We start from the raw sequence: 16,342 nt of genomic DNA on the forward strand, positions 1-16,342 counted from the left end.
TAAACATAAAAAGGTTCCGAAAAACGGAAGCGCATATTATTTTTGTTGCACGTCACATTTGAAATTTCGCAGGCACTTTACAAACGAATTTCATACAGTATGGCAAGTACAACTGCTTCATGGGAAGTTGTGGGAAAAGGGAAAAAGACTAAAAGTCAAATTCCCCATCTAACTAGACAAGATAAGAAGAACTTTGTGGATAACATGCCCAGAATTGAGGCAAATGGTAAGTTTTAGCACAAGCCGGTTCTCGTGAATTTGAAAAATTTGACATCGATATCTACGTTATCTCAATTTGTAAATCGAAATCAAGAAAGAATGAAAGGAATAGGATGTTTCCCGGCAAGTTCGTTTGTTTCATTATTCGGTTCATAAGATTTTTTTCGTAATGCGTTTGAGTAAAAGCTACAATCACAATGTCAATGAAAAAACGACTTCACAGAAATCACTAGTCCAAATAATTATGACGACTGGCAAGGCTATTTTATTTTTTTCTGCGACGCCTTCCTTGCCAGACGTCATAATTATTTGGACTAAGAAATCACAAAATTTAGTTAGCTCGTATTCAGTTTTTAAAGATCAATGCATATCATGCATATGTTTTGTAATCAATAACATCATTTTGGTCAATTAACATTCCGATCGACAATGTATTAGATTTGGTAAGGTTGACAGGCTTATTTAGCTATCATTTCATTAAGGTAAAAAGATTCAAATTTTCAGACGAAAGCGGCTTCACATTTGGAATTTTGAAAGGATTTTTCATATATGTACATAGAATTATGTATGGCTAGTCTAAATAATTAAGACGTCTTGAAAGACTATTTAATTTTTTTTCTTTGACACCTTACATCAACGCAAGGCATCAAAGCAAAAATTTAAAATAGCCTTCGAAGACGTCATAATGTATGGCCTATCATTTTAATTAGTAATTTGTTTCATTAATTTTATTTTTAAAAACCTTCATAGTAACTAAATGGTGAACCCAAATATAATGTTTATGAATCTATACTTGTTTTCACTGTATTCAGAAAAAAACATGCAGTCATACCTACATAATTATATGAGTCAAGATGATAAAAGATTTCTTGTTTGAATAGACGTATTTACACATGTAGTTCACTATACAGTTTTTGATTTACTCATTATTGAAGGCTGTACAGAGACCTAGGGATCTCCATGACCTGTTTTATGATGGCGCAGTGCCACCGTTTAAATATCTTCCACCACCATCAAATGATCACCGCCGTTGTCAAAAATTTGTTTTGATATTTCTTGCTGCCACCATTTTTTGTTAGCATTTATAATCAATTGCTTGTCATTGCATAAGCCTTAGGCTTTTGTATTATAATCGTAAGGGTCCTTCTGATTACAGTTCTAAAGCCTGAGGGATATTCCGATCAAGATTGCTAATCACTTAAACAGGTAGATCAACAAACCTTAAAGGAGAACAATTAATCAAGATAGACAATTGATTTATTTCATTATTTAATTACATTTTAGCAAATGCAATTGCCAAATTAGATTAGATAAATAAATGTTTAAACCAGTTAAAAGAATTGATTGATTGTTAGTTGCTTAGTGTCCAGTGGCAAATATTTGGTGCATGTTCACGACAAGAAACCAGTTAGGAAAAAAAAGGTTTAACAAGTCAAACACATGCTTTTGTATTGACTAACCCGATCAGCATCCGCCTTTTTTAAACAAGTACAAAATAAAATTTAAACAGAACATAATTTCATGCCAAATAACTCAAGTACAGCAAAACTGACTTTACAAGTTAAAAAGTAAAAACATAAATATCAAACTTGATAATCTGAAGAAATTTCATATCGTTAAATTCTGAATTCATTTCGTAGTTTACAATCAATTTGATACATCGTTTTTCCAGTTTACATTCAGAATGTAAAGATGCATGTTGCAAAGTATATAACACGTTTGCATATCTCTTCAACCTTTTACAAAACTATATGAATTGTTTCATTGTTAAAGCTGCAAATGGGCAATACATGTACCGGTTCATGACTTCTGAATTTAACAGTGAAAATAAAGATCTTTAAATTTTTCACCCTTAAGCCTTGATTAAGGGGGAGCCATGCAGAATTGACACTATAATTGTTACAAATGACAATAAATGAAAATATTGATTATTCTTTACTATAATGAAAATTCAAATAAACATAATTTAAATCAGCAATATATCAGCCTGTTTACCATTCCTAACATAAGAGGGATGAAATACTTTCGATTGTGCTATGCCGTACAGTGTAGACACTGGGTTTCATCATGGTAAAATTCCTCCATCATCCAATTTTCATTCATGGAGATCCCTGAAACCTATAATTGTTACTTTCTGTGTCATATTTTTCTCTTGTGAATAGTTGTCTTATTGGTTATCATACCACAATTTCTTATTTTTATATGACAGTTTACAAAATGGTTTATAAAATGAATAAAGAAAAGTCTTGTTTAAATGACATCAAAGAAATGGGAGAGAAAATTTACTCAACATATTTATATCTTCAAGATTCATTTGGAAAATTATGATTTCTTGGTAGTACATTAAAATGGAAAAATTTTGTTACTCGTGCTATGAGTTGATTGGCCAACAATTGTAAATAATATCCGTTTATTCACATACATGCATGTAGAAACAAAGGCAAATATTAATTAAATTTCATTTGCCTGTCTCACTAACATAACCTAGCAAAGAAAATTTGATTTCACATTTCTTTGTTACACATTTATAGATGTAAATGCTGAAAGGACATCTTATCATGCTTGATTTTATTAATATGGCAAAAAGCAAATAATACATTGGGAACCTTAATTCAACATGTGCAGAAATGAAGTTGATTTCGAAAGCCCTTTCTACTTCTAATTCTTTTGTATTTAAATTTTTAATTTAGCTCCTCTTCAAGAGTCGACTACCATGTACCAAGCTTTCATTGAGAAAGAACTGAGAGCAAATGGAATTAATAATGCCAAAACCTCACCAAAGGATACTACTAACAAGAATGTTAATAACAAGAAACCTAACCAACCAAAGAAAAAGAAGAGTGACCAAGACAAAAAGAAGAAAGTCATTACTTTAGACGAAGCCATTAAAACGGTTAGTTTAATTGTACTTTTTCTTTTTAATGTCATTTTAGACATGTTAGACAAATGTTTTTCGCTTTCCATCTATAGTACTGTTGTGTGTAAACAACATGAACAATAAGGTTGCAAGTTTCAACATCTAATAAGATATAATACATAAAGTTTTTACCATATTTCTATTCATACGACATTTTCACCACCTAAAAACAGAATATCCAGTAGTTTCATATAACCTGTTGACTTTAAAATTTTGAAGTATATGCTAAAGGAGTAGGTCCGGTAAGGACCGATTTTGGCCTCAAATTTCAGGTTCATCTGACGAAAGATGTTGACCACTTTTTAAACACTTAAGTGTCTCTTTTATTTGATTCAATTAATTTATGTGAAAGATTTTAACTAATTTAGTCATTTAAAACGCTCCGATTCAAGCTCAAATATGAAAAGTGTCTACCAAATATGCTGAAAAATGTCACTTTTAAGATGGTTTTTGTAAAAAATGAAAGTGGCCTCATCCATGTTCATCATCAACCTTTATATATGTTATTATCATCAAATACAACTTACATTTAAATATTTTGGATGAACACGAATGCGGCCACTTTCGTTTTACACGGAAACCGTCTAAAATTTAACCATAATGCTAGAATTGTGAAGATTTCAGTAATTTAGCATGACTTAATGGTGCCAGTTCTCGATATATGTACATTGTATTGTCAAAAACAGCCCATATTTATGTAGCAGAAGCATTCTTATGTCCAATAAATAACTAAAAGTATACATTTTAACAACTTTGTAAAACTGCTATATTTTGGGGTCAAAAAGGGGTCTTACTGGACCTACTCCTTTGTTGTATCCACATGAAGTGAACACATTAAACAAAACATCAGGGGGGGGGGGGTATCCATCTGTGCGCCATTAGCACATTCTTCTTTTATTTTATTATCATTAAAACGAAAAGTAATGCATTTGAACTTGATTGAAAACAAATTTTTGAATTTTACTGTTGATATATTTTAGATAACCCAGGATGAAGTTTCATCTTTACTTACGATGACCCAGACGAGGTTTCCTGATAGCATTGATGTTTGGCTGAAGGATCTAGCATCATTTCTTAACTTGAAACTTGAAGATGTCCAAGAAACAACTGACCCTTTATTTACTGGAAAACCAAAAGGTAATGTAAAATCAGTTCAATGCAGAAAAAATTCACAATGCTAGAACATGTACAGTAGATTATAATTGAGCATATTATGTTTAAACTGGTAACAGAAATGGTGTTACCTACAAGTTCTGCAAGTATACCTGCATCAGATTTTTCTTTAAAGACAATAAATAATTCTTTGTATACAATGTACTAAATTGATGAATGCTTAGTTATTGCTCAAATATGCTTCTTTTGGACAATTGTCTGATTGACAATCACACCACACTGCCTTATTTTACATAAGTGCCGTAAGATTAATATATAAAAATATCAGTGGTAATATAACCATGGATGGATTTTTATGTGTAGTAAATTATTTTTAAGACATATAAAAAAATATGGGTGGTAGGGGTGAAATATGAGACTTGCATGTACTTGAACAGCTTCCTGAAATAAAAGTAAGAAGCAATTGCCTTACTAATTAATATGTATAACCAATGTTGTAGAATATCCCGCCAATAAACTGAACAGTAACTGCCAAGAGATGATCAGATGTACCATTAGTGAAGCACCAGCTGAAACCCAGGAACACATGTTCTATCACTGTGTACAGATGATGTTAGAATCATCTAAAGGTAGATCCTCAACATTGTTTTAAACTTTAACTTGAAATAATACACTAAGTCCAAAATTGTAGTCTATAATTTGTAGTCTATATATAATATTAAATGAGGTGTGGTGGAAATCTTGATAACTACCCAACAACACAAGAATCACAAACAAAAAAGATACATCTAGAGTTTAATTTAGTCTGGTAGAAATATTTTCATTAGAAGTTCACAGTATAGGCTATACTTTCACTTGAGATCCTCCTAATACAGATGTACATAATATAGATGTTTTTTTTTTTTTTAAAGTTGCTATGAATTCATTTATTTTCAGAATTACATGTACTTGATTTTGTGGATATGTTAAAGCTCAATATAGTAAACAAGCCTACAGAAAATTAAGACTTTGTTGAACATTTAAATTTCAGAAAAATTCATACAGATTGTAGCTTAGCAAATAGTGATGACTTTACAGTAAAATCCATACTGATTGTAGCCTAGCAAATAGTGATGACTTTACAGTAGCTCAATAGGGAATGCATAATCCTTTTGGGAATCATAGCATGATCTTTTAAAGATTAAAGATAATATAAATATGGCATGTATGATAGCATCAACAAATTAAACATTCTTGATTAAGTTTTCTTTTTTCCACAGTCCATTCTACGTATGGATACAGAGTGTTTTTACAACTTCTTGTTCAAGTGAAGCCAAGTGTGGTAATATCAAAGTTACAACAGGTAAAATACCTTTATAAACCAGATTTTCTTTATTGTTTTCATTTATGCAATGAAGAGATTGTATTCTTATTTTGTTGTCAAATCATACTGCATTGTTTCCTGTACTATTTTGATTTTGGTTCAAATTGGCAAAGTGTATTTATTTAACCTGGTGATGTCAAATATTGAGGGACCTGTCCAATATTACCAAATGGTGTCATTGCAAAGATTAGTACAGTTGAAGAGATTTTCATTTCTTATGTACTTTAACTAGAGAAAATAAAAAGAAACGGATGAAACAAATCAATGTAAACTACTTAGATCTTACAAAGTTTTATCATCCGGTCAAGACCATGGCTTTTCAGTGTTTCTTTTGAAGCATGCATGATAATTCATTACTGTTTATTTGTCCATGGTTTTCATAAGAAACCTGTATATTTGTAAATTTTTATCAACAATTTGTCCTTGTATTGCCTTTTTCAAAATGAAGGAAATATTAATTCAGTCAACAAGGTTTGCTATTTTCTGTTGAAACTAGTAAGATCAAATGCACGACTTATATATTATCGTTAATTTAATGAGGTTGATTTTCTCGCTTGACCCGGTACAGCGAAAGTGAGAAAAGCAATCAAGTTGAGATGACCAATGATAAACTATTTATTGCTATTTTACATATGAAGATATTGTTAATATCAATGACAACAGCACTTCTTCCCTTAGCAAGAATCTTTCATATCAGTGTGTTGAGAAAGGAAATTATCAGTCAATAAGATCAAAGGAAAATTTCGTAAATAGCAATAAATTAGATTATACATGTATCAACTTTTTTATACACAAATTATATCTTTTTTAAGATTATTTTGATATACACTCAGCTTAAGTGAATTGTATACATTGATTATTCTTACCATATGTTGTATAATTTTCAGTATGAAGAGTTGGTTTCCACCAACACCAACAACCCAAAGAAGTGTTTGTCTATCTTGTGGGCCCTCAGCCAATCTGCCAGAGATTTCAAGTGTGGATTGAGGATCTGGTTCAAAGTAATGCTTCCTTCTCTCAGCTGTAAAGGACTTGCTCCATTCTGTGTGGAATATCTGGAAAATCTTTTCAAGTGAGTAATTAATAGTCACATGGTTTAAAACATTAATTACAGTGTTCAAAAGGACTTAGGATGTTGAAGAAGACCAGAGTAAAGATTGCCTTAGCTAATGCTGTATAAATGTTAAGTGGGATATTAATTAGAAAGAAGAGATTGCAGAATACTAGTATTAGCTTTCAGTAGAATTATTTCAGATTTCAAATTTATGTGTTTTAAATTAGTAAATTGGTGTTTTTAACACAGTCTATATCAATTTGACTTGTATCTATACTATTAAACGAGAAGACCTCATTTTGTGTGTAGCTTCTCTTCCTCCCACAATGAATTAATCATCATGCCTCTGTGTCCTATAGGTACCATGCATAGTCGCATTTGTCATCCATTCTTATGACTATTCAGTTTGGTTTATTTCGGGAGAAAAACAAAATATATTGAATATTGTTCCCGTCATCAAATCGACTTTTAAGTCACACATAATTTCCGGTTTTAAAAAAAGAGAACCAATCCTATGAGAGATAACAAAAATGAAAATTAAATAAGCCAATCAGAGTGTTCTCCATATCCTGGTTTTTAGATCGTGAGAACCACTACTATTATACCTCGGTTTATACTTGCACATAATTTTCATAAGTACTCGGACAGTGTAATAGTAAATAGAAAATTAAACACACTTTAATATTAATAATATAGATACGTATATTGATAGTATACAGAAACGCAAAAATAATGGAATATAACAGAAAACAAAATGATAAAGGACTTTGAAAAAAAGAGAGGGCTTAAAAATATTGTCCTATATGACTTTTGATATCATTTCTTACATTCTCCAGACCGCGGCATAATATCTTTTATAAAAATTCATCCTAAAATTGTTAGCATACTTTCAACCAAGCTTAAAATGCCCACGATTTCGCTTTTAAGTCAAACAGGACTTCCGGTTTTAAACTTGCACATAAATTGCATAAGAGTACTCAGGGACAGGACAATAATTATCGCGTTGAAAGAGACTATCTATATAATATAGCAGTGATCGCCTAGGAGAAGAAACTTGAAATTGATATTTAATAGCAAAAACACTATATATATAGTATACATTTGTTCATAGTATACACAATCTGAGAAACCCGAAAATAATGAAATTTAACAGGGAAAAAAAATAACGGATTTTGGAAACAAAGGAGAGGCTTAAACTGTTACCAAGTACCTAAGAATTTTGATACCTTTTCTGAAATTCTACAGACATGAAATCTTTTACTGAAATTCTCCAGAGACAAAATCTTTAACAAAAATTCTCCAATCAACAGTTTACATACTTTCAACCAAGCTCTAAATGCCCGCAATTTTGCGGGTGTGTTCTAGTAATACTTTAAAATTTCATAGTTAAAAATGATTAAAAAAAGTGGTACATTTACAAAAGGTGACTGTTGTGAAGAAACATTTAACAGAAATTGTATCTGATTAGTTAGAGTACTGCTGGTAATTTAGAAGTACATGTATATGATGTTTACAATGTAATTATAGGAGGCATACAGATATGAAGAGAGTTTATGGTGAAGTTTCAGTGAGGGAGTATTTTCATATGATGGATGCTGTTTTTGAGGACCACCATTTCTCTAATGAGCTCAAGAAGAAACTGGTAGCTCTCTATCCTAAGATGAAGGTTAGACTTACTGTAATAAGCTTGAAATAAAATTGACTTGCTTGTATCTCAATTGTTACAGGGACATATTGCATCTAGTTTGAATGTAATTTTTCTTTAAAGAATGTGTCCATTTAATTGATGAAGAAAACTTGATTTCACATAAGAAATTAATGATCTTGAACAATTACTTACAAAGCAGTCATATGATTGTATATAATGTAAATGATTTGAGTAAAGGTTATGTCCTTGATTTAGTCATGATCTATTTGTGTAAGGGTATATCAGCTTTTGGGAAGGTGTCAAAGAGATATGCTTGGTTAAATAGTTGGATTATAGAAATGTTTCTAAACAGTTTTAACATTTATAGGCATTTACAATTACAACAAGCTTTTTAAAGCAAGTATTGTTTTAGTTGTCAGAGTGTTCTCTCCAGGGCCGTTTAGATTAATGGCAATGTGATGCCATCAGATATGATTTTCTTTTGTATTATATAATGGATGTGATGCTATAATTTCTAGTAACGAGATAGTATACTTCAAATCATTCCAGTTTGTAAAATATTTAATGTTGTAGAATTGTAACTTGACAGTCAGTAACTTCATGTCCATATTTTGCAGAATGTAGCCTTTGGTGGAAAGAATCCTCCAGCAGCAAGAACAGTCTTCCCATCTTATTTAACTAGACTGACACAGAAATGTTCCAAGGATATGAAAACAGAGGTAGTTTTCTTTGATTTGGAAAAAGTTTTAACAATATACAAAAATACATTTAAATATCAAACATAGTTGTATAAGCTTTAGAAACCAGAACAAAAGTGAGGCTCCCTAAACATTTACGTTATCTTTATTTTGTATTGAAGCAAAAAATATTTTCTAAAATTGTATTTTCTTTTTATCCCTCAAACAAATATTAACTAACACGACTAATTATGTTTTGTTTTACTATCATAATCAATAAATTTTCTACTAGTTTTTTAGTGCCTGATTGTAGGATAAAAGATCTGTTGAAATCAATTATTATTTACTAGACTTTTTGTTTTCTGTCTGAATAAAAGAGAGAAAGGCAGCAACAGATATATACATATTTTGCCCATAACTTAGTTAAAATAATACCCTTGTCTATTTTCAGCTGTTCAATTGTCTGATCAACTGTCTGGTGACTGATAAACAATGCTACAGTGTGTGGTGTCAGATGTATACTAACAAATTACTTCCTTCAAGGTAGGTTTTAAGCTAAATTCTATTTCAGCAGTCTTCACACTCTACCACAGGCCTATCAGACCAGGCTTGTAAAAAATACTATCGGCCCTGTAAAAATTATCTCTTCAGGCCAATACAATTTAACTAAATTATCGCAAATTCTGCTCTGGCCTGTAGCTTCTAAAGTTTATCGTGAAGATGACTTTTAATATAGGTTCTTGGCTTTGTTGAACTTGGGAGTGCTACTATAGTTATGTAGAATGAAAACATAATTTGATCGTACCGCAAAACCTTATTAACTTAGAAGATTCAGTAAATGATAAATTTGAAACTGTGGTAAAAAAAAAATCAAAGTAAAAGTTTTATTTAAGAATAAATATTAATGACAAGCATGACCATTGATGACAAGAGGAATACATGTAGAAGAAAAATTTTGAAAAAAAATATATATGAAAGTTCCTGTGAATAAAAAACCTTCAAAACAATGGAAACAACGATCAGTATTAATATGTTTGATGTGTCTCCCAGTTTGAAATGATTGTAAATGAACTTATTTAAAGACTCATTTTTATTTTCAGCATATTGTTACAACATTTACTACAGAATTGGAATAAATTGAGATCTAAGCTTGATAAGAAGTTGCTTCAGCAGACATTGAGGTCGTTCTCTATTACCAATGATGAGTTGGCTGCACAAGGCAAGAACAGTATGGAAGGATATGGACAGTGTTCTACTGCTTGCAGGGTAATAAAGATTCATTATAAAATTGAGAATGGAAATGGTGAATGTTTCAAAGAGGCAGCAACCCGACTAAAGAGCAGATATGTCTAATCAGAAAACATTTTGTCAACGCTACTGTCAAATTAGGCTTTGTAGGAAACTGAATGTCAAAGAGGATTGATAAACATTACTACTGCTAAACCAACAGGCTTCTAACAGGTTTTTAACATGTATTATTTTCCAATTTTAGGATCTGCTACTTGAGATGGAACAGACAAGATTTCCCTGGTTTTGGTTGATCTTTCTTCTGTGTGGAGTTGTCTCAGCTATAGTGGCATATGACTTGTTCTCAAGTCCAAGTGTTAAAGGTATTAATATCATTGTATATAAGAAAGGTATTGTCATTGTATATAAGTTGGACGTATATGGGGTAAAACTCCCTTTAAATACTAACATATAATCAATATACCAGTGGAACTTGCTAAAATCCTAAATATTTTTGTAGAAGCCACTTTATGTGAACAAGAGGGGAGAAAGATACTAAAGGGATATTCAAACTCATAAAACAAACTGACAATGCCATTGGCACAATTCATATCAAATTCAGAAGAAAAATAATGTGATTAAAAAAAATAAAAAATGGACTTACTATTTACATTCTATGCTGACTGTAGCGATAACAGGGGAGACACAGAACTCAGTGAAATAAGATAATTTAAACATTGCAAGGCAGATATCATCAAGATTATTGTATAATTATTTTGATGGCAGATTACACTTAGAATTGTTAATATAGTTCTCGTTATATGAAGATATTTTGTTTTACAGAATCCAAGACTATGAGATTTATGGAGAACTATGGGGTACTTGGATTTGTAGAACAGGTTTGGGGAAGGCTGACTACGTATTATGGCATTGTATATGGGTAAGTGTTTTCATAGTTTTAAAATGATATTTTTATGTAAAAGAAAACCTGATGCACAAGATCATGAAGAAGCTTTCTATAAATTTGGTCTTAGATTATTCTGTCTACACAGAAGTTTTAATTTTGCATAAAACTCAACTTTCAAAGATAAATATTGATTTCTTTCAATGGAGTGAGGATTTTAAAATAAATTTTATTCTATACAAACATTCATCATTCTTATTAAAATTATTCAGTCAGACCAAATACAAATTAAGTTTCCAGTATTCTTTTATTTGCAGCTAAAATTCAACTTTTATATTCTTTGCAAAATTTTTATCATCACCCATTTACAATAACTTGACTTGTCAGTTTATTTTCCAAAGCATTACCATGCACACAATTTACTCATGTAGCTTCCATTCACATGATTTAATCATATTAACATTATACTTTAGCTGGTTGAGTGTCAACGTACCATTGTACTATGGCAAAGTAGAAGCCGTTGTTAGACCACAAGTCAACAAAATGGTAGAGGTCACTACCACCATGTGGGTCAAACTTGTGGATGTGACAGCACCTTATAGAGAATGGCTAATCATCAAATTAATTGCAGGATGGCATTGGGTAGGTTTTTATTAGATATGCAAAGAAATAATAGATATGGACTAAGCTGTTAGGTGCTCCCTTACTCAGACACATAACTACGTTTAAATAAAAATGGGTGTATATGCTCAGCAGTTGACGTCCGTATAAAATTATTATAATCTTTATAAAAAAAATGGCTGGAAAGGTTATGTAAGGTCTTTACAATGAATGAACACTAATCCAAAATAAGACATTTAATAGCTTTTAAGTATTATATGTTTACACAAGTCTTCCACATAATTATTTTGAAGTAAACATTGTTAGTGAAGCATATTGTTTATAATAGAAATTTTATAATAAAAGACCAACAAATTGAATGATTTAAAGTGTTATTATTAAAAAAATGTATTTTATTGTTTTTTTAATATTTTTTAGGTATACTCACTATCACCGGAGTTTTTCAACCAGTTAGGAAATTATATTTCTATAGCCTGGAGTTGGGTCTGGGACAATGTCCTATTAATATATGGCCATGCGGCTAAATTATTTTTAACCACCTATAAGTGGTTGGAACAAAATTTAATATTGTAAGTATTTATGTTTTTTTAAAGAAAAATCAAAATGATAAATTTAAAATAAGGAGATGTGGTGTGATTGATAATGAGACAAATGTTCAACAGAGACCATATGAAAGGGATTTAAGCAATTATATGTCACTTTACTAACTTCAACAATGAGAATAACGCATACTGTATGGGAAACAATTCAAAGAAGAAACAAAAGATTTATGACAAATCAAGAAACTAAAAACAAATATGCCAAACCACAACCAACGACAGTAATGACTTACAAACTCATGACATGTTACAGAAAAATACAAATGTTCAGGGGATAGACATGTGAAGTTTTCAACATTAGAATATCAATCAGAGGAAAAGTATGAATTTGTTTGGATTCTTTACCCCTGCTAGATTGTATATTCTTAAATCAGAGATGAGCATGTGGAAAGGACTTGTATTTCTTTAAATTTTTCTCAAAATTGCTTGCTGAACTAGTTAAATTTTCAGATATAGTGTTTAATTGTCAAACTTTATCTCTCTATTTTGCATAACAATTGTAAAAAAAAATGAATGTGTGGTCTTGGAAGAATTTATATTTTTCTTGAATTCGAGAAAAACAGACAACACAGTGGCCAAAACAAAAATTCTCCACAAAGTACTTCACAGAAAACTAAAGCTTGAGCAACACAAACCACCCAAATATATACTCAGGTCTTCTAGAAGGTTAGGTTAATCCTGCTTTACTAGTGGTACTTGTTGTGTTGGTCATGTTAAATAGATGAAACAAAATCATGTGACTATGATGTCACAATAGAGGAAAAAATATTGTGGCTACGCACAAACTATTAAATAAAACCAAAACCCAATGAAGTTAATTCTTACTTCCATCTTTTTCAGAAACAATTTTACAGCTAAGTCTTTACAACAGATGTATTCAACAGGAATCTCAGCCATACAGAATACTACCATGACATTTGTACAATGGTGTGGACAGATGATAAAGACAACTACATGATCTAAATACTTAAAACAGATTTTAATATATATATATATTGACATATTATTTCATGGAAATAAGTTTATTTTTAAAATTGTCAAATCTAGGATTGTTTGTCTATGCTAAAAAGGAAGGTATTAGATCTTGCCCACTTTAAACTTATCTTTTCAACACATTAAGTTCTATCTTTAAAAAAATATTTTTCAAAGCTAGGTCAGTTTTATTTTGTTAGCAATATACTCAGGTTAAAGTAGGCACATATAAAAGGAAGAACTTATCTCGTGTTGATCATGAAGTAAGTTGCTTGAGTGATTATAAAATACCTACCTTATATTTGATATAGACATTTAGTCCTAGATAAGAGAAAGATTATTTATTGAATGTCAGGTTCAGATTTATTGTATAGAAATATGAAATATTTCACTTAATTTTTTTTGGTGCTTTTATAATTGGTCAGTTAATATGAAATATGTATATAAAATAGTATTGATTGTTTTCTTAAAACTTAACCAAAGTATGTATCAATTGACCCCTTATGATATTTGTTCATTAACTTTAATATTTAAAACACATGTTTTATCACAAACTCCACATATGTAAAAATTTCTTAGTTGTTTGATTATTAATTGTTTTTTGAAAAATAAATTGTTCACATTTATTGAAAGTAAAATTATTCAGCTGGATAGGGAAATGGAGTTCACAGATAATTATGTGACATAAATAAAGGTGTAGAAAGTTTAAATGTGAATATTCTGTTTGATGAGTCATCGTTTATCTGACGCAAAGTACAATGCAGTTATGGCTGTCCTTGTGTGGCCATTAAATAAATTTATGAAACTTGTATTCTTTTTATTTATTTGCTCATGTAAAACCCCTTTTGGGTAGCATGTTTGTCTTATTCAGGAAGGGTATAGGGAGACATAATGTTTAATTTCCAAACTCATCAACCATATCACATCTTTTATTTAAAGATTTCTGTAGGCCTAGACCAAACCCACATTTCAAGACCAGCTTGAATTGCTTGAAAGGATTGGTCAATTGTTCATTTTCAAATTACCTACGGTATGTTAAAAAAGATTTAAACTGTCTTGATGGTATTGTGGTAGAATACACTTTTCTAGTGCTGCCTGTAGTGAGTTTTTCTCATCCAGGTCAAACCAGAGTTTAGAAAATTGATATTTTCTGCTTTTCCACTAAGCATTCTACATTTAATATTAAGACTGGTCAACTCGAAGTTGAAAATGTTTCTTTGGAAGTTTATTTGGTTTTCTGCTGACTTACCTTTTTCATTAGCATCTTGGAGGTCAGACCAAGTGTCAAATCAAATGCAATCATAAACAAAGAGTGCCCACACTGAAATGTGTTGCCTTTTTTACTAATCATTGATATCATGTTTATAGTCCTAAATATAAAGCTTTACTACAACTATCACACAAACTTAAATAGTCCAAGAAAATGAGGTCAAGGTCATATAAATTAAACAAGAAATGCATGAACACCTTACAATCATTCAATACACTATGTATAGTTCACCTATTACTTATAGTTTCTAAGAAACAGACTTGACCAAGAAAAGTAAACATTAACCAATGAACCATGAAAAAAGGTCAAGGTCAGATGAACCATACCAAGCAGACATGTACAGCTTAAAATTCTTCCTTACAACAAATATAGCTGACTGACCAAAACACAAAAACTTGACACTGATCAATGAACCATGAAAATGAGGTCAAGGTCAAATAAAACCTGCAAAGCTGACATGCACATCATAATACATTTAAATACACCAAATATAGTTGACCTATTGTATATACAATAGAAACAGACCAAATCTCAAAAACTTAACTTTGACCACTGAACCATGAAAATGAGGTCAAGGTCAGATGACATTTGCCAGCTAGACATGTACAACTTGCAATCATTCCATACACCAAAAATAGTAAACCTATTGCGTATAGTATAAGAAAAACAGACCAAAACACAAAAACTTAACTATAACCACTAAACCATGAAATTGAGGTCAAGGTCAGATGACACCTGCTAGTCGGACGTGTACACCTTTCAATCCTTCCATAAACAGAATATACTAGACCTATTGCTTTTAGTATCCGAGATATGGACTTGACCACCAAAACTTAACCTTGTTCGCTGATTCATGAAATGATGGCGAGGTCGAGTGAAAACTGTATGACAGGCATAAGGACTTGCTGTACCACATATAGTTTCAAGTAGTCCCTGAACCTTGAAAATGAGGTACAGGACAATGGACATGTGACAGATGGAAACTTCCTTTACATGAGGCATCTATATACAAAGTATGAAGCATCCAGATCTTCCACCTTCTAAAATATTAAGCTTTTAAGAAGTAAGCTAATGCCACCGCTGTCGTAGCCTGATCACTATCCCCATGTCAAGCTTTCTGCAACAAGAGTTGCAGGCTCGACAAAAATTATGTGATCTCCTGATATACATGTTATAAATGCCACTGTTAGTTTTTACTTATCCATCAAATGTTAGAATTTTATGCCAGGGGCAACAACTTAAAAGAACAATATGAATACTGCCTATATAAATCAAATGGAATTTACAATACATCATGTTTTTCCACTTGCTTTCTTATCCCAAAAAGTAGGAAAAGACTATTTTTGTCTAGACTACAACAATGGTCACTGAATTACAATCTGACGTTGACCTTATTTTCAGGGTTCAGTGAACAATATCAAGTTATCAGGTTTTGATCTTTTTCTCAGATACTATATTTTTGGTGTAAATGGAATGGTTGTAAGGTGTCTGACTGACTGACTTGCAGAATTCTTCTGACCTTCTTGCCATGATTTATTGGAGAATGTTATGATTCTGTTGTTTGGTCTATTTCTCCGATACTTTAAGGAATAGTCTGTGGAGGGCAGTTTTCATATGAACTTGAACTCATTATGATTCATAAGTCAATTTTAAGATTCCATGATTTTGTAATTTCTACATGTTTGACTTTAGCTGGAAGAAGTCATTTCATTGTGTTAAACTTAAAGTAAATGTATTTTACCATGTTCAGAACCTAAC

General features: G+C 31.1%; 1 protein-coding gene across 1 annotated transcript; it reads left to right on the top strand.

Annotated features, from left to right (window-relative positions):
• LOC139522460 (transmembrane protein 214-like) lies at positions 1-14,122 on the top strand. Its single transcript, XM_071315967.1, has 15 exons — positions 1-226; positions 2,910-3,112; positions 4,117-4,273; positions 4,750-4,878; positions 5,509-5,591; positions 6,500-6,684; positions 8,194-8,332; positions 8,932-9,033; positions 9,443-9,534; positions 10,092-10,257; positions 10,484-10,601; positions 11,062-11,158; positions 11,596-11,764; positions 12,161-12,312; positions 13,183-14,122. Exons 1-15 carry the CDS (start codon positions 100-102, stop codon positions 13,298-13,300), a joined length of 2,037 nt encoding a protein of 678 aa, XP_071172068.1. The 5' UTR covers positions 1-99; the 3' UTR covers positions 13,301-14,122.
• Positions 14,123-16,342: the final 2,220 nt, after the last annotated feature.

The sequence above is a fragment of the Mytilus edulis genome, chromosome 1, assembly GCF_963676685.1.
Source record: "Mytilus edulis chromosome 1, xbMytEdul2.2, whole genome shotgun sequence".
Lineage (NCBI taxonomy): Eukaryota > Metazoa > Mollusca > Bivalvia > Mytilida > Mytilidae > Mytilus > Mytilus edulis.